This window comes from Thalassophryne amazonica, chromosome 8, assembly GCF_902500255.1.
Source record: "Thalassophryne amazonica chromosome 8, fThaAma1.1, whole genome shotgun sequence".
Lineage (NCBI taxonomy): Eukaryota > Metazoa > Chordata > Actinopteri > Batrachoidiformes > Batrachoididae > Thalassophryne > Thalassophryne amazonica.
In genome coordinates this window covers 113541943-113561830 of record NC_047110.1, presented here as the reverse complement: position 1 = coordinate 113561830, position 19888 = coordinate 113541943, and the positions used below count along the sequence as shown (strand labels likewise).

Sequence of the window (19888 nt, the reverse complement as noted above, 5' to 3'; positions counted from 1 at the left end):
TCCCCGTCTCAGTCTTTGCTTTATGAAGCAGCGTTACGGTTTCCATCCATCTGAAAGCCAGCAAGCGTTGTTATACATCTGAAGGTGAATTTATTGCTTAAGCGAACATCTTCAGGGGTCACAAAGGGTCATGTATGACGTATTTTAGTTTGTGCAGTTGCAGGTTGAGTGCCTTGCTCAAGGATTGTTTGATTTTGATGTAGAATGAAAAGTTAATGAAACTGGAGCTCATTTGCATCTTCCTGAGGATCACTGAGGAAATGATGGTTTTATTTCATATTTTTGTGTTTTCTTGCAGGCTGTTGATGACATGTCTGTGCTGAAGTGCATTCTGGGTATTGTAGTCTTGGTGGCTGTCTCAGCTTCAGCTGAGGAGGAGGTAAACTCACTCTGACTGTATCACACACAAACACTCAGAAAAATGCATTAACAATAATAATGATTTTTCATGTGTGTGTGTGTGTGTGTGTGTGTACTGACAATCATCTGGACGCATCCGGAATATGTAAGTTTTGAGCTTTTTATTTCAAATATCAAATCAATTTTATTTATATAGCGCCAAATCACAACAAACAGTTGCCCCAAGGCGCTTTATATTGTAAGGCAAAGCCATACAATAATTACGTAAAAACCCCAACGGTCAAAACGACCCCCTGTGAGCAAGCACTTGGCGACAGTGGGAAGGAAAAACTCCCTTTTAACAGGAAGAACCCACCTCTATGAGGTCTGTTATGTGTCGGACGCAGCTCGGAGAACCGACCAGCGTTTGAAGGACCCAGTATGAAATAAGCAGAGCACGGTACAAAGGCTAACTGAATTTAATACATAACAGTGATGTGACACAAAAACAACAAAAGAGTGTGCGGTCTGGCGTGGTGGTGATACGGTGCGCTCCCAGCAGCGCTAACGGTCCGGAGCCAGAAGCCGTTCGGACCCAAGGACCCCGCCGACACCCCCCAGGTGGCCGCAACAAACCAAGTCTGTGAAAGAAGGAACCATTATGTGAGTCCACACTCTACACACAGAGAGAACACTCAAAGGTGTACATAAACAGCAAACACTTCCTGGCTTAATTACTAATCAGCTTCCCAACCTGCAGGCATGGAACATCCAGTTCACAAAACTCCACTGCAGTGGAAGCCGATACATGACTAACATACAGCTCAATATAATAAGGTGTGAGGGACACCACATTTACTGACTGTATAAACGTTAGTCACAAAATCTAACGTACCTCAGGAAGTGTGCTGACGAGCGTGAGACCTCACCCCCTCCTCTTTCACAGACCGTGCATCAAACCCTGGACGTTCTCTGCATCCACTGATGATGAGATGGCTCCCGAGACGACGATCTCACCCGTCTGGTCACAAGGTCGAGTCTCTGGCAAATACACACTGTATACTCCAGTCTTAAATGCCACCATGTTCCAATCCATATAGATGCACCACAGCTGTGAGTCCTGACGAGCCGCAGGTGATCAGGGTGAGGTCCTGATAACCTCAGCAACACAGCCACTCAGTCCCAAATGCAAGCCACCTGGAAGGAAAAACAAAAGACAGAAACAAAAAGGCAGCCAGGCCCCCCAGCCATACAACAAGGTCCCTAAGATAAGATGGGACCTGATTATTCAAAACCTTATAAGTAAGAAGAAGAATTTTAAATTCTATTCTAGAATTAACAGGAAGCCAATGAAGAGAGGCCAATATGGGTGAGATATGCTCTCTCCTTCTAGTCCCTGTCAGTACTCTAGCTGCAGCATTTTGAATTAACTGAAGGCTTTTCAGGGAACTTTTAGGACAACCTGATAATAATGAATTACAATAGTCCAGCCTAGAGGAAATAAATGCATGAATTAGTTTTTCAGCATCACTCTGAGACAAGACCTTTCTAATTTTAGAGATATTGCGCAAATGCAAAAAAGCAGTCATACATATTTGTTTAATATGCGCATTGAATGACATATCCTGATCAAAAATTACTCCAAGATTTCTCACAGTATTACTAGAGGTCAGGGTAATGCCATCCAGAGTAAGGATCTGGTTAGACACCATGTTTCTAAGATTTGTGGGGCCAAGTACAATAACTTCAGTTTTATCTGAGTTTAAAAGCAGGAAATTAGAGGTCATCCATGTCTTTATGTCTGTAAGACAATCCTGCAGTTTATCTAATTGGTGTGTGTCCTCTGGCTTCATGGATAGATAAAGCTGGGTATCATCTGCGTAACCATGAAAATTTAAGCAATGCCGTCTAATAATACTGCCTAAGGGAAACATGTATAAAGTGAATAAAATTGGTCCTAGCACAGAACCTTGTGGAACTCCATAATTAACCTTAGTCTGTGAAGAAGATTCCCCATTTACATGAACAAACTGTAATCTATTAGATAAATATGATTTAAACCACCGCAGCGCAGTGCCTTTAATACCTATGGCATGCTCTAATCTCTGTAATAAAATTTTATGGTCAGCAGTATCAAAAGCAGCACTGAGGTCTAACAGAACAAGCACAGAGATGAGTCCACTGTCTGAGGCCATAAGAAGATCATTTGTAACCTTCACTAATGCTGTTTCTGTACTATGATGAATTCTAAAACCTGACTGAAACTCTTCAAATAGACCATTCCTCTGCAGATGATCAGTTAGCTGTTTTACAACTACCCTTTCAAGAATTTTTGAGAGAAAAGGAAGGTTGGAGATTGGCCTATAATTAGCTAAGATAGCTGGGTCAAGTGATGACTTTGAAGTGAAACGACCAGATCATTTCCAAAGTGAACGCTGTGTTGATCCGGGACGTCATCTGACTACCAGAGAAATTGTGGAAGAGTTGGACATCAGCACTTTTGCGGCACATTCCCCTGTTTCAGGAGATTTTGTAATGAAAGATGTGCGGAGGAATTCACGCGTCGGGACGGAGCCGCTCATGGCGCACAACAAAAAGCACGTCCGTGTTGGAAACCATTCGGAAGATTCAGACGGCTTTCGGTGGCTTTTCAGTCGAGTGAGTATCTGAGAAATTGTGTAACAGCTGGGCATGTCACAACTTGTCCTGTGAGACTTCCAACACGGACGTGCTTTTTGTTTTGCACCATGAGCGGCTCCGTCCCGACGCGTGAATTCCTCCGCACGTCTTTCATTACAAAATCTCCTGAAACAGTGGAATGTGCCGCAAAAGTGCTGATGTCCAACTCTTCCACAATTTCTCTGGTAGTCAGACGACGTCCCGGATCAACAGAGCGTTCCCTTTGGAAATGTTTCAGCCTGTCGATGGCCGCTCGGAGCGCAGCGCGCCCTGCGCCGCTGTGGGCCGTCTTTAATCCGGCTGTAACGCTCCTTAATCTGTGTGGCGCCCAGAGTATCCTCACCGAAAGCTGTCTGAATCTTCCGAATGGTTTCCACCTGGCTGTCTCTCACAGTTTCTGGAAAAATTTGATTCAGCGCTGCTCCAGTTGCTCAGCCATTTTCCTGACAATAAAAATCCGACGAAGGGGGTGGACCAGTGCTCACTCAAAGCCTGTCCACAGGCGAATGACGCAACCGACAGGCGTGAAAAAACACGCATGCGCACGAAGGTTCAAGCTTGGCTGATGCAAGCGCACATGATTCAAATCCATATAGTTTTTTTAAAAAATAAAAAGGTAGGATAGTTTTCTAACAGACCTCGTACACTAAAGACCCAGTAAATAATACGATGATCCACCCCAATTCCAGTGAAGTTGGAATGTTGTGTAAAATGTAAATAAAAATGGAATACAATGATTTTCAAATCCTCTACAACCTATATTCAATTGAAAACACCACAAAGACAAGACATTTAATGTTCAAACTGATAAACTTTATTGTTTTTGTGCAAATATTTGCTCATTTTGTAATGAATGCCTGCAACATGTTTCAAATAAGCTGGGACAGTGGTATGTTTACCACTGTGTTACATCACCTTTCCTTCTAACAACACTCAATAAGCGTTTGGGAACTGAGGACACTCATGATTGGGTATAAAAGGAGCATCCCAAAAACTCTCAGCCGTTCACAAGCAAAGATGGGGTGAGGATCACCACTTTGTGATCAACTGCATAAAAAAAATAGTCCAACAGTTTAAGAACAATGTTTCTCAACTTTCAATTACAAGGAATTTAGTGATTCCATCATCTACAGTCCATAGAAGATTCAGAGAATCTGGAGAACTTTCTACAGAAGGAAAGGTGATGTAACACAGTGGTAAACATACCACTGTCCCAGCTTTTTTGAAACCTGTTGCAGGCATCCATTTAAAAATGAGCAAATATTTGGACAAAAACAATAAAGTTTATCAGTTTGAACATTAAATATCTTGTCTTTGTGGTGTATTCAGTTGAATATAGGTTAAAGAGTATTTGCAAATCATTGTATTCTGCTTTTATTTCCATTTTACACAATGTCCCAACTTCACTGGAATTGGGGTTGTACAATTGGGCACCGTAGTCTCGTTTGAAGGTGGGCGATAAAGGGGTTAAATGAAAGAGCATATGATGCAAAAATTGTACTTCCAGGGACAGCCCCAGTATCATTATTCACATTAAATCTCACTAAAGCTTACAGGCATAACCTCTCTCATTTGTCTCATCTTCTCTTCTCCACTGGGAACCAAAAAAACTTGACTTTTTGCCACTGCTTCTGTGACTGTGGCCGAAAACAAACCAGTACATCGTCTTTCCATGTGAAGTGATGCTGTGTTTGTGTTAAATACTGGCAGGGTGTCCCTGGAAGTGCTCTAATCCTGCGATATCACGCAGGGGTTCAAACGAGCACTGAGTATTTCTTTCTCTTTTTGCTCTGTATGCACCACTCTGCATTTAATCATTAGTGATTGATCTCTGCTCCCCTCCACAGCATGTCTTTTTCCTGGTTCTCTCCCTCAGCCCCAACCAGTCCCAGCAGAAGACTGCCCCTCCCTGAGCCTGGTTCTGCTGGAGGTTTCTTCCTGTTAAAAGGGAGTTTTTCCTTCCCACTGTCGCCAAGTGCTTGCTCACAGGGGGTCGTTTTGACCATTGGGGTTTTTCTGTAATTATTGTATGGCCTTGCCTTACAATATAAAGCACCTTGGGGCAACTGTTTGTTGTGATTTGGCGCTATATAAATAAAATTGATTTGATTTGATTTGATTTTCAGCCTGTCGATGGCCGCTCGGAGCGCGGCGCGCCCTCTGCCGCTGTGGGCCGTCTTTAATCCAGTTGTAATGTTCCTTAATCTGTGTGACGCCCAGAGTATCTTCACTGAAAGCCGTCTGAATCTTCCGAATGGTTTCCACATGGCTGTCTCTCACAGTTTCTGGAAAAATTTGATTCAGCGCTGCTCCAATCGCTCAGCTATTTTCCTGACAATAAAAATCCGACGCGGGGGCTGGACCAGTGCTCACTCAAAGCCTGCCCACAGGCGAATGACACAACCGACAGGCGTGAAAAAACTCACGCATGCGCACGAAGGTTCAAGCTTGGCTGATGCAAGCGCACATGATTCAAATCCATATAGTTTTTTAAAAAAATAAAAAGGTCAGATAGTTTTCTAACAGACCTCATATGTTTAAAGGAACCTGCCGATCATGTGGTTCCTTTAATTCATTAGCTTAGCCCTTTAAGAGAAGAGGTGGCGTGGCCAGCAGCAGTTTCTTTCTATTTAAAGTGACAAACACATAAACATCTCAGGCAAGCTTGTTTTAAAGGCAGGAGGAGATTAGGTTTCAACCATGTTGTACATAAGGCAGTCATGTCCAGCTGGTGTTCCACAAATAGATCATTAGTCAGCAGTTATTTTGAGGACAGTGACCTTATATCAGGTCGCTGAGGGTGTGGCCAGCAGCAGTTTGTTTCCATTTAAAGTGACAGACACAGAAACACATAGTTTCTTGAAAATAGTGAGTTTTTGTGATGTCTGCTGTGAGCTTGATAGCCACTGAATCATCCCTGCAGGCGGTTTTAAGTTTCTGACAACTTCTGAGCGGATTGAGAGAGTCATCAGGGACATTGGTAAGAAACATTTGCATTAACGCCTAGCTCCTCGCATTCCACCCGTCACTGTCAGATCCGATCAATATGAGCTCTTCCTGATCACCTGCAGGTCCTGATGAGATGCACATGGAGGATGACATCTTCTACGATTCTGAGGCCGACAGAAACGCTGACCCCTGCACGGCTCGTGGGTGTCTGTGGCCAAAGTCGGCTGATGGAAACATTTACATCGCCTACGAGCTTTCCAGCATTTACAGTCAGTGACAGATATAATTAAAGTTCACAAATACAGTAAGGAATGTTAAATAACTTATTATCTTTCTAAATGTGTCATAAAGATAAAACAAATCAAAACAGGTTCCAGTTTTTTACAAATATCTGATTGTATGATGACAAATTACTGACAGATTTTGTGATGGAGTCGATCCAGAAGGTAAACGTGGATATCAGACTTCTGATTGTGGCTTTTTAAAAAGTTTATTTGCTTGTTTGTTTACCTCTAAATATTGTCAATGATGTTTTTCAGCTTCTCGCGAGGTGGCGATCATCGAGCGCGGCCTACAATCCTTCCACCAAATGTCGTGTATCCGCTTTGTCAAACGTCGCGGTCAGACCGAGTATCTGAACATCTTCTCCGGCTCCGGGTACAGAATTCACAAAATATTGAATTTAAAATTTAAATATCACATGACATCTTCTGACTGTGATCCTGTCAAAATAAAGGTATTACATTTTTCTGTTCAGGTTTGACATAAACTGAATTTCCACATTAGGTAATTTAAAACAACTTATTTGCAGAAATGGACCGAAATAAAATACTGTATTTGTATGTCTGAGGGCCCAGGTCTGAGCATCCACCCACCCTTTTTTTAAGAAAGTTGGAAAAACGGCCACCTGCAATTTAATATTTTTTTTTCTAATTAAAGTGTATTAAACGACCACCTAAAATAAATTGGTTCTGTGACCCCCATCATATTATGTACAGTTGTATGTAAAAGTTTGGGCACCCCAGATGATTTTCATGATTTTCCTTTATAAATCATTGGTTGTCTGGATCTGAAATTTCAGTTAAATATATCATATAGCAGACAAACACACTGATATTTGAGAAGTGAAATGAAGTTTCTAGTATTTACAGAAAGTGTGTGATAATTATTTAAACAAAATTAGGCAGGTGCATAAATTTGGACACCCTTGTCATTTTATTGATTTGAAGACATTCACCACTAACTATTGGAACACAAAATTGGTTTGGTAAGCTCATTGACCCTTGACCTCCTTACACAGGTGGATCCAATCATGAGAAAGGGTATTTAAGATGGCCATTTGCAAATGTTTCCCCTCTTTGCATCTCTTCTAATGAATGGCAACATGGGAGCCTCTAAACAACTCTCAAATGACCTAAAAACAAAGATTGTTCAGCATCATGGTTTAGGGGAAGGATACAAAAAGCTATCTCGGAGATTTCAGCTGTCGGTTTCCACTGTGAGGAACATAGTGAGGAAATGGAAGACCACAGGCACAGTACTAGTTAAGGCCTAAAGTGGCAGGACAAGAAAAATCTCAGATAAGCTGAAGCGAAGGATGGTGAGAACAGTCATAGTCAACCCACAGACCTACTTCAAAGACCTACAACATGATCTTGCTGCAGATAGTGTCTCTGTGCATCGTTCAACTATACAGCACACTTTGCACAAAGAGATGCTGTATGATGCTATAATGCAGAGGAAGCCTTTTCTGCATACATGCCACACACAGAGTCGCTTGAGGTATGCTAAAGCACATTTGGACAAGCCAGCTTCATTTTGGAATAAGGTGCTGTGGACTAATGAAACATAAAATTGAGTTATTTGGACATAACAAGGGGCGGTATGCATGGCTGAAAAAGAACACAGCATTCCAAGAAAAACACTTGCTACCTACAGTAAAATTTGGAGGTGGTTCCATCATGCTGTGTGGCCAGTGCAGGTACTGGGAATCTTGTTAAAGTTGAGGGTCACATGGATTCCAGTCAATATCAGCAGATTCTTGAATACAATGTTCATGAATCAGTGAGAAAGTTGAAGTTGCTCCGGGGCTGGATCTTTCAACAAGACAACGACCCTGAACACTGCTCAAAATCTACTAAGGCATTCATGCAGAGGAACAAGTACAATGTTGTGGAATGGCCATCTCAGTCTCCAGACCTGAATATTATTGAAAATCTGTGGTGTGATTTTAAGCGGGCTGTCCATGCTCGGAAACCAACAAACCTGAGACGTTTTGTAAAGAAGAATAGTACAAAATACCTTCAACCAGAATCCAGACTCTCATTGGAAGCTATAGGAAGCGTTTAGAGGCTGTTATTTCTGCAAAAGGAGGATCTACTAAATACTGATGTATTTTTTCTATTGGGGTGCCCAAATTTATGCACCTGCCTAATTTTGTTTAAAGAATTATTGCACACTTTCTTATAAACTTCATTTCACTTCTCAAATATCACTGTGTCTGCAGTATGATATATAACTGAATTGCTGATCCAGACAACCAATGATTTATAAAGGAAAATTTTGTAAATGATCAGGGTGCCCAAACCTTTACATACAACTGTATGTATAAAAAAGACTTTTCACAATGTTTAACTTGTGATGACGTCATTCATTTTTCCTGTGCTCTTATTGTGAAAGATTGTTGTGCAAGAAACAGGAAGTGTTGTGTGACAATGTGGCTAGCTTTGTATGGACAGCAACAAACATTATTTAACTGCAGAGTCACCTGGTTTTAAACAGGTAGTCGTTTTGCTTTTAATCTTCCACGAGTGTCAGTTTTCTGCTTTAATATAAACACTGTGCAAAATGTTCCATTAAAGTAAATTATTGTCCGTGTTGTTCATATTTTATAGTTTTCATATTCACTGTATTCACTAAGTATTCAGTTCTGGCCCTGTGATGAGGGCAAACAGAACAAACTTAAATTATTACTTACTTATTACTTACTTAAAACAAATTATTATTATTATTTTTACTCTATTGTAATAGGGATGGAGCAGACGGGCGGCAGGTTATAGTTTGGATACGGCCTCAGATAGAGCCTTGGAACTGATGGGGATGATACATAATAATAAGTTTGTTATATGACATGAGATGAGATTTGACCTTGTGGTCACAGTTCAGTGATTTTGGAGGAAAATCTATTTTGAGAACTTTGATTTCACACTTTCAGTACGTCATTTATGTGGGAGACAGTTTAGTTGTATCAAAAACCGTCCATGATTCTGTTTCTCCCAGATGTGTTACTAAGGGTTTAACTGATTACTAGAAAATATTCTTTTCGGATTATTTTCATAATTTCTGTGTTTTGAAGAACTTTGATTTCAGACTTTGATTGCTTTATATGTCATAGATTCTTTGAGCTGTGTGTGTGTGTTTCTAGCCACTGTATTTTTCAGGTTTTGACACAGTTATGCGCCACATGATTTTATTTTTTTATAACAAGAAATGTGAAATTAAAAAGAGTTTAGGCTTCTTTATACAACAATTTAAAAATTCATTTTTTTAATGGCAACATAATCTAAATTAAATAATAATAATAATAATAATAATACAAACAATATAAAACCCCAAATATAAAATTGTATGTCGTCCCTCTTAATTAAATAAAAACTAAATCATCACATTTAAAATCTGTAGAAATGAGAAAAGATAAGAAAATGTATCATGAAGGTTTTTATGTTTTTTTTCTTAGAATATTGTTGTGACATTTTTTGGCAGATTGCAAGTATATTGTTATTTTATTTTGAAACAATGATCTTAATTTGAACTACTGCAGGTGCTGGTCTTCTATCGGTCGTATTGGCCGAGCTCAGAGTCTGTCGCTGAAGCATCCAGGCTGTGTTTATCACGGTGTCGTCCAACACGAGCTGCTGCACGCGCTCGGCTTCCACCATGAGCAGAAACGGTCTGATCGAGACCAGTACATCCGCGTGAATCTGGAGAACGTCATGCCTGGTTTGTCAGCACACACCTGACAGGGCCTACAGTCACAACAGATTGTGACCTGCAGTCACGGCCTGCGGTCATGGCCTAGGATCACAACATATCATGGTCTATAGTTGCAATCTATGCTCACGACATGTCACGAGCTCTGGTCATTGCCTATGACCATGGCCTGTGGACACTGTCTACTTTAATTGCACATCACAACCTGTGGTCACTGCTTTTGATCGTAGCCGACAATCACTTCCTACAGTAATGGACTATGGTTACAACACGGTCACGGCCTACAGCTATGGCAGTCGTCAGGACATCACGCACACACACTTTACTCAGAAACATGACGGTCACCTCGCACACGTTCATGTCATCATGTCTTTCTCCTGCTTTTAGGAAAAGAACACAACTTTAACAAAATCAACAGTCTGAACCAGAACACCTCGTACGACTACGGCTCCGTGCTGCACTACAGCAAGTAGGTTCAAGAACTACAACAGCATTTACTCACGTGCATCACGTTTCTGCTTCATGCCTGTTTGCTGGAAACGTGCGATTGTTGCTATATGTCAGACGTGCTACGTGCTAATAAGGATTGCTGCAAACAAAACACATTTCAGAAACTGAAGGAAGTCAGTTCTTTCTGAAATGTTTTTCCTTGATTATCTTTTTTTTTTCTTATGGATTTAATTGTTTCATTTCTGGCTGTGGACAGAATCAATAACACTTAAATTAATGTTATTGTTGGGAAAGTGTAGGTACACGGACCCACAACAGGGGGCGCAAATGAACGGACAATGGAGGAGGTCAAATAACAACACTTTACTGTTGTGAATGGGCACAACAAATACAACAGATTACAACAATAGACAAAAGCCAAATCACAAAAGGTGTCGTGTGGGCAGGCTCGAAGATAGGAGACGTCTGTCCAAAGCAGAACCGGAACCACACGATTTCCTCCGCCACCAGAACCCGGGAATACTGGAGCCGCCAAGTCCCGAACTCCCAGGTGGCCACTGCCTCCGCGTGTCGGACCCGGTACTGCTGGCGAGGAACAAAAAACAATTAAATGTGGGCGCGTTTGCACCCAGCAATCCGCACGGCAGGAAAACTACCTCCACCTCTCGTTGGAAAAGGAGTCGCACAAAAGTCACAAAAGATCACTGTCAAACAGTCAGCTGAGTACGTTACCTTCCAGGTAGAACGATATCTCGGCAAAGAGGTGGAGACGTCGTCCTGCTGATGTACCCCTGCCGATCAGATGATTGGTAACAGCTGTTGCAGGTGATGCGTGACAGCTGTCACCCTGGCTGCTCCTGTGAGGCGGCTGCGCCCTCTGGTGCCTGGAGCCCGCACTCCAGACAGGGCGCCCTCTGGTGGTGGGCCAGCAGTACCTCCTCTTCTGGCGGCCCACACAACAGGACCCCCCCCCCCTCAACGGGCGCCTCCTGGCGCCCGACCAGGCTTGTCCGGGTGGCGGCGGTAGAAATCGGCCAGGAGGGCTGGGTCCAGGATAAAGCTCCTCTTCACCCAGGAGCGTTCTTCGGGACCGTACCCCTCCCAGTCCACCAAATACTGGAAGCCCCGGCCCATCCTACGGACATCCAAGAGCCGGCGTACCGTCCAAGCCGGCTCGCCATCGATGATCCGGGCAGGAGGCGGCGCCGGACCCGGTGTACAGAGGGGTGAGGTGTGATGTGGTTTGATTGGTTGAAACACAGGATGGACTGATGACCTTTTGAAAGGGCCGATGTAACGGTCCTGTAACTTGGGGGAGTCCACTTTGAGGGGAATGTCCTTTGTGGAAAACCACACCTCCTGCCCTGGCCGATACGCAGGGGCCGGGGTCCGCCGACGGTCTGCATGGGCTTTTGCCCTCGTCCGGGCCTTTAGCAAAGCAGAACGGGCGGCACGCCACACCTGACGGCACTTCCGTAGGTGGGCCTGGACCGAGGGCACACCGACCTCTCCCTCAACCACCGGAAACAACGGGGGCTGATACCCCAGACACACCTCAAAAGGGGAGAGGCCGGTGGCTGAAGACACCTGGCTGTTATGGGCATACTCGATCCAGGCCAAATGGGTACTCCAGGCCGCCGGGTGCGCGGCAGTCACGCAGCGCAAGGCCTGTTCCACCTCCTGGTTTACCCGTTCTGCTTGCCCGTTGGTCTGAGGGTGGTACCCGGACGAGAGACTCACCGTGGCCCCCAGTTCCCGGCAGAAGCTCCTCCAGACTTGCGAGGAGAACTGGGGACCGCGATCGGAGACAATGTCTGTTGGAATCCCATGCAGCCGGACTACGTGGTGGACCAGGAGGTCCGCTGTCTCCTGGGCTGTTGGGAGCTTCGGGAGGGCCACGAAGTGGGCCGCCTTGGAGAATCGGTCCACTATTGTGAGGATGGTGGTGTTACCCTGGGACGGCGGGAGGCCCGTGACAAAATCCAGGCCGATGTGGGACCAGGGGCGATGAGACACAGGCAGCGGCTGGAGTAGTCCTGATGCCCTGCGATGGTCAGCCTTGCCCCTGGCGCAGGTGGTGCAGGCCTGGATATAATCCCGGACGTCGGCCTCTAGGGACGCCCACCAGAAGCGCTGCCGGACAACTGCCACGGTTCTTCGCACCCCTGGATGACAGGAGAGCTTGGAGCCGTGACAGAAGTCCAGGACTGCAGCCCTAGCTTCTGGTGGGACGTATACTTTGTTCTTCGGCCCAGTTCCGGGGTCCGGGCTTCGTGCCAGGGCCTCCCGGACGGTTCTCTCTACGTCCCAGGTGAGGGTGGCCACGATAGTGGACTCCGGGATGATGGGTTCCGGTGGATCCGACAACTCCGCTTTGACTTCATCTTCATGTACCCGGGACAAGGCATCCGATCTCTGGTTTTTGGTCCCGGGACGGTAGGTGATCCGGAAGTCAAAACGGCCGAAGAACAGTGACCAGCGGGCTTGCCTGGGGTTCAGCCGCTTGGCGGTCCTGATATACTCCAGGTTCCGGTGGTCAGTGAAAACCGTGAATGGCACGGACGTTCCCTCCAACAGATGTCTCCACTCTTCAAGAGCCTCTTTCACCGCAAGGAGTTCTCGATTGCCGACGTCATAGTTCCGTTCGGCCGGGGTCAACCTGCGGGAAAAATAGGCACACGGGTGAAGGACCTTATCGGTCTTCCCGCTCTGGGAAAGCACAGCTCCTATCCCTGAGTCCGAGGCGTCCACTTCAACCACTAACTGGCGACTAGGATCGGGCTGCACCAGAACGGGTGCAGACGAGAAGCGTCGTTTCAACTCCTTGAACGCGGCATCGCAACGATCCGACCAGGTGAAGGGGACTTTTGGTGAGGTCAGGGCTGTCAGGGGGCTAACTACCTGACTGTAGCCCTTAATGAACCTCCTGTAGAAATTTGCAAAGCTGAGGAACTGTTGCAGCTTCCTACGGCTAGTGGGTTGGGGCCAGTCTCTCACCGCCGCAACCTTGGCCGGATCAGGAGCGACGGAGTTGGGGGAGATGATAAACCCCAGGAAGGACAAAGAAGTGCGGTGAAACTCGCACTTCTCGCCCTTCACAAACAGCTGGTTCTCCAACAACCGCTGCAGGACCTGACGTACATGCCGGACATGAGTCTCAGGATCCTGAGAAAAGATGAGTATATCGTCTAGATATACGAAGACGAATCGGTGCAGGAAATCCCGCAAGACATCATTAACCAATGCTTGGAACGTCGCGGGGGCGTTTGTGAGGCCGAACGGCATGACCAGGTACTCAAAAGTGACCTAAGGGGGTGTTAAATGCCGTCTTCCACTTGTCTCCCTTCCGGATCCGAACCAGGTGATACGCATTTCTAAGATCTAGCTTCGTGAATATTTGGGCTCCATGCAGGGGCGTGAACACTGAATCCAACAAGGGCAACGGGTATCGATTACGAACCGTGATTTCGTTCAGTCCCCTATAATCAATGCATGGACGAAGTCCGCCGTCTTTTTTACCCACAAAAAAGAAACCTGCACCCATCGGGGAGGTGGAATTCCGGATCAACCCAGCGGCTAAAGAGTCCCGGATGTAGGTCTCCATTGATTCACGCTCAGGTCGTGAGAGGTTGTACAGCCTGCTGGACGGAAACTCAACGCCTGGAACCAAATCAATGGCACAATCGTATGGACGGTGGGGGGGAAGGGTGAGCGCCAGATCCTTACTGAACACATCCACAAGGTCATGGTACTCCACCGGCACCGTCCCCAGATTGGGCGGGACTCTGACCTCCTCCTTAGCCTGGGAACCGGGAGGAACCGAGGAACCTAAACACACCCGATGGCAGGTCTCGCTCCACTGAACCACTACCCTGGACGGCCAATCGATCCGGGGATTGTGTTTTAACATCCAGGGGAACCCTAGAATCACGCGGGAGGTGGCAGGAGTCACAAAAAACTCGATCTCCTCCCGGTGATTTCCTGACACCACCAGAGTTACTGGTGGTGTCTTATGTGTGATTAGAGGGAGTAGGGAGCCACTATCAGATAATTATAGTGGGCGATTTTAACATCCACACAGATGCTGAGAATGACAGCCTCAACACTGCATTTAATCTATTATTAGACTCTATTGGCTTTGCTCAAAAAGTAAATGAGTCCACCCACCACTTTAATCATATCTTAGATCTTGTTCTGACTTATGGTATGGAAATAGAAGACTTAACAGTATTCCCTGAAAACTCCCTTCTGTCTGATCATTTTTTAATAACATTTACATTTACTCTGATGGACTACCCAGCAGTAGGGAATAAGTTTCATTACACTAGAAGTCTTTCAGAAAGCGCTGTAACTAGGTTTAAGGATATGATTCCTTCTTTATGTTCTCTAATGCCATATAACAACACAGTGCAGAGTAGCTACCTAAACTCTGTAAGGGAGATAGAGTATCTCGTCAATAGTTTTACATCCTCATTGAAGACAACTTTGGATGCTGTAGCTCCTCTGAAAAAGAGAGCTTTAAATCAGAAGTGTCTGACTCCATGGTATAACTCTCAAACTCGTAGCTTAAAGCAGATAACCCGTAAGTTGGAGAGGAAATGGCGTCTCACTAATTTAGAAGATCTTCACTTAGCCTGGAAAAAGAGTCTGTTGCTCTATAAAAAAGCCCTCCGTAAAGCTAGGACATCTTTCTACTCATCACTAATTGAAGAAAATAAGAACAACCCCAGGTTTCTTTTTAGCACTGTAGCCAGGCTGACAAAGAGTCAGAGCTCTATTGAGCTGAGTATTCCATTATCTTTAACTAGTAATGAGTTCATGACTTTCTTTGCTAACAAAATTTTAACTATTAGAGAAAAAATTACTCATAACCATCCCAAGACGTATCGTTATCTTTGGCTGCTTTCAGTGATGCCGGTATTTGGTTAGACTCTTTCTCTCCGATTGTTCTGTCTGAGTTATTTTCATTAGTTACTTCATCCAAACCATCAACATGTTTATTAGACCCCATTCCTACCAGGCTGCTCAAGGAAGCCCTACCATTATTTAATGCTTCGATCTTAAATATGATCAATCTATCTTTGTTAGTTGGCTATGTACCACAGGCTTTTAAGGTGGCAGTAATTAACCATTACTTAAAAAGCCATCACTTGACCCAGCTATCTTAGCTAATTATAGGCCAATCTCCAACCTTCCTTTTCTCTCAAAAATTCTTGAAAGGGTAGTTGTAAAACAGCTAACTGATCATCTGCAGAGGAATGGTCTATTTGAAGAGTTTCAGTCAGGTTTTAGAATTCATCATACTACAGAAACAGCATTAGTGAAGGTTACAAATGATCTTCTTATGGCCTCGGACAGTGGACTCATCTCTGTGCTTGTTCTGTTAGACCTCAGTGCTGCTTTTGATACTGTTGACCATAAAATTTTATTACAGAGATTAGAGCATGCCATAGGTATTAAAGGCACTGCGCTGCGGTGGTTTGAATCATATTTGTCTAATAGATTACAATTTGTTCATGTAAATGGGGAATCTTCTTCACAGACTAAAGTTAATTATGGAGTTCCACAAGGTTCTGTGCTAGGACCAATTTTATTCACTTTATATATGCTTCCCTTAGGCAGTATTATTAGACGGTATGCTTAAATTTTCATTGTTACGCAGATGATACCCAGCTTTATCTATCCATGAAGCCAGAGGACACACACCAATTAGCTAAACTGCAGGATTGTCTTACAGACATAAAGACATGGATGACCTCTAATTTCCTGCTTTTAAACTCAGATAAAACTGAAGTTATTGTTCTTGGCCCCACAAATCTTAGAAACATGGTGTCTAACCAGATCCTTACTCTGGATGGCATTACCCTGACCTCTAGTAATACTGTGAGAAATCTTGGAGTCATTTTTGATCAGGATATGTCATTCAAAGCGCATATTAAACAAATATGTAGGACTGCTTTTTTGCATTTACGCAATATCTCTAAAATCAGAAAGGTCTTGTCTCAGAGTGATGCTGAAAAACTAATTCATGCATTTATTTCCTCTAGGCTGGACTATTGTAATTCATTATTATCAGGTTGTCCTAAAAGTTCCCTAAAAAGCCTTCAGTTAATTCAAAATGCTGCAGCTAGAGTGCTGACGGGGACTAGAAGGAGAGAGCATATCTCACCCATATTGGCCTCTCTTCATTGGCTTCCTGTTAATTCTAGAATAGAATTTAAAATTCTTCTTCTTACTTATAAGGTTTTGAATAATCAGGTCCCATCTTATCTTAGGGACCTCGTAGTACCATATCACCCCAATAGAGCGCTTCGCTCTCAGACTGCAGGCTTACTTGTAGTTCCTAGGGTTTGTAAGAGTAGAATGGGAGGCAGAGCCTTCAGCTTTCAGGCTCCTCTCCTGTGGAACCAGCTCCCAATTCAGATCAGGGAGACAGACACCCTCTCTACTTTTAAGATTAGGCTTAAACTTTCCTTTTTGCTAAAGCTTATAGTTAGGGCTGGATCAGGTGACCCTGAACCATCCCTTAGTTATGCTGCTATAGACGTAGACTGCTGGGGGGTTCCCATGATGCACTGTTTCTTTCTCTTTTTGCTCTGTATGCACCACTCTGCATTTAATCATTAGTGATCGATCTCTGCTCCCCTCCACAGCATGTCTTTTTCCTGGTTCTCTCCCTCAGCCCCAACCAGTCCCAGCAGAAGACTGCCCCTCCCTGAGCCTGGTTCTGCTGGAGGTTTCTTCCTGTTAAAAGGGAGTTTTTCCTTCCCACTGTAGCCAAGTGCTTGCTCACAGGGGGTCGTTTTGACCGTTGGGGTTTTACATCATTATTGTATGGCCTTGCCTTACAATATAAAGCGCCTTGGGGCAACTGTTTGTTGTGATTTGGCGCTATATAAAAAAAAATTGATTGATTGATTGATTGATAGTGCCCGCACCTGCACAGGCGAGGTAAGCGCCACCAGAGGGAGCCCTACCTCCCTGGCCCATCTGCTGTCTAACAGATTCCCTTCAGAGCCCGTGTCCACCAGTGCTGGGGCCTTCAGGGTTAAATCCTCATAAAGGATTGTCACTGGGAGTCGTGTGGCAATATGGGTGTGTCCTACGTGAATGTTTTGGCCCACCCCTAACCCAGTGTCTAGGGGCGGGCGTTGGTGTTTTAACCGCTCGGGGCAGTCCCTTACTTGATGCTCTATTGAGCCACAAACAAAGCACGCTCCGCGGGCCAGCCTCCTCTGTCTATCTGGTGCCCTAAATGTGGCCCTGCTCGTGTCCATAGCATCGTCAACAGGGGGAGCTGTCACCACACGGAGCGTAGAGGCCGTGGAGCGTGGGGAGGGCGGAACTCGGTCGGAACCGGAAGGGAGAGGGACGGCGCGTGCCCGGCCACGCCCTTCGTCTCGTTCCCGACGGCGTTCTTCTAACCGATTGTCTAATCGTATAACGAGATCAATAAGCCCGTCTAAATCCCGCGGTTCGTCCTTGGCCACCAGGAGCTCCTTCAAGACCAACGACAGTCCGTTTACGAAGGCGGCGCGGAGGGCAGTGTTATTCCAGCCGGACCTCGCAGCCGCGATGCGGAAGTCGACTGCATAAGCAGCTGCGCTTCGGCGCCCCTGTCTCATTGACAGCAGCACGGCTGAAGCGGTCTCTCCTCTATTTGGGTGATCGAACACTGTTCTGAACTCCCTCACAAACCCATCATATGTCAGAAGGAGCCGTGAATTTTGCTCCCAGAGCGCTGTAGCCCAAGCGCGTGCCTTGCCGCGAAGCAAATTAATCACATAAGCTATCTTACTAGCATCAGTCGCGTACATGACGGGACGTTGTGCGAAGACGAGCGAACATTGCATAAGAAAGTCCGCGCATGTCTCCACACAACCCCCGTACGGCTCTGGATGGCTTATGTATGCTTCAGGGGAAGGTGGGAGGGGTCGTTGAACGACCTGTGGAACGTCACTGTTGCACACAGGATCGACAGGAGGGGGAGCCGCAGCAGCGCCCTGAGGGCGCACCTCCACCTGCGCGGCGAGAGCCTCCACCCTGCGGTTAAGGAGGACGTTCTGCTCGGTCATCAGATCCAGCCGAGCCGTAAAAGTGGTGAGGATTCGCTGCAACTCACCGACCATTCCTCCTGCAGACGCCTGTGCGCCCTGCTCTTCCATTGGCCGTTCAACAGCCGGTTGACGCCCCTCGGGGTCCATGACGTTGGCCGAGATATCCTGTTGGGAAAGTGTAGGTACACGGACCCACAACAGGGGGCGCAAATGAACGGACAATGGAGGAGGTCAAATAACAACACTTTACTGTTGTGAATGGGCACAACAAATACAACAGATTACAACAATAGACAAAAGGCAAATCACAAAAGGTGTCGTGTGGGCAGGCTCGAAGATAGGAGACGTCTGTCCAAAGCAGAACCGGAACCACACGATTTCCTCCGCCACCAGACCCCGGGAATACTGGAGCCGCCAAGTCCCGAACTCCCAGGTGGCCACTGCCTCCGCGTGTCGGACCTGGTACTGCTGGCGAGGAACAAAAAACAATTAAATGTGGGCGCGTTTGCACCCAGCAATCCGCACGGCAGGAAAACTACCTCCACCTCTCGTTGGAAAAGGAGTCACACAAAAGTCACAAAAGATCACTGTCAAACAGTCAGCTGAGTACGTTACCTTCCAGGTAGAACGATATCTCGGCAAAGAGGTGGAGACGTCGTCCTGCTGATGTACCCCTGCCGATCAGATGATTGGTAACAGCTGTTGCAGGTGATGCGTGACAGCTGTCACCCTGGCTGCTCCTGTGAGGCGGCTGCGCCCTCTGGTGCCTGGAGCCCGCACTCCAGACAGGGCGCCCTCTGGTGGTGGGCCAGCAGTACCTCCTCTTCTGGCGGCCCACACAAGTTATTCCAGATAAATGTTCCAGATGCAGTAAAGAGGATTATTATTATTATTATTATTATTATGATTAGGTGAACTGACTTTATAACTGTCTTGGTCTGCAAAACAGGTCTCGATCTCAATGGGAATAACCTGGTTAAAAAAAGGTTACATTAAATAAATAAATAAAATAAATGATCAATTTTCTTCTTTCTGTGATGCCATCGTTGTTGATCTGGGAAATAAAATCTTTTTTGTGATTGTTTTGAATGTAAACTTGTTTGTTTGTTTGTTGCTTCAGGTATGCCTTCTCCAAAAACGGCCAGCCGACCCTGGTGGCGACACCTGACCCCACGGTGGAGTTTGGCAGAGCCACTGAGATGAGCGAGATGGACGTCATCAGACTGAACCGACTCTACGAATGCTCGCCGAGCGCCCTTGGTAAACCGCCACCGCCTCCCGCGAATATGTTTCAGTTATTCAGAATGAAGAAGAAATGCTAAAACTTCTCAACACCATCAGAGATCCTGACCTGATGGTCTGTTCATGAAGAGTCCTTCAGTCTCAGTCACACGTACACATTCTCAGTCGTCTTATGCATAGTT

General features: G+C 45.5%; 1 protein-coding gene across 1 annotated transcript; it reads left to right on the top strand.

Annotated features, from left to right (window-relative positions):
* LOC117514992 (high choriolytic enzyme 1-like) lies at nucleotides 1-19786 on the top strand. Its single transcript, XM_034175552.1, has 8 exons — nucleotides 1-84; nucleotides 299-379; nucleotides 5953-5998; nucleotides 6090-6236; nucleotides 6507-6624; nucleotides 9788-9966; nucleotides 10345-10426; nucleotides 19585-19786. Exons 2-8 carry the CDS (start codon nucleotides 311-313, stop codon nucleotides 19784-19786), a joined length of 843 nt encoding a protein of 280 aa, XP_034031443.1. The 5' UTR covers nucleotides 1-84; nucleotides 299-310.
* Nucleotides 19787-19888: the final 102 nt, after the last annotated feature.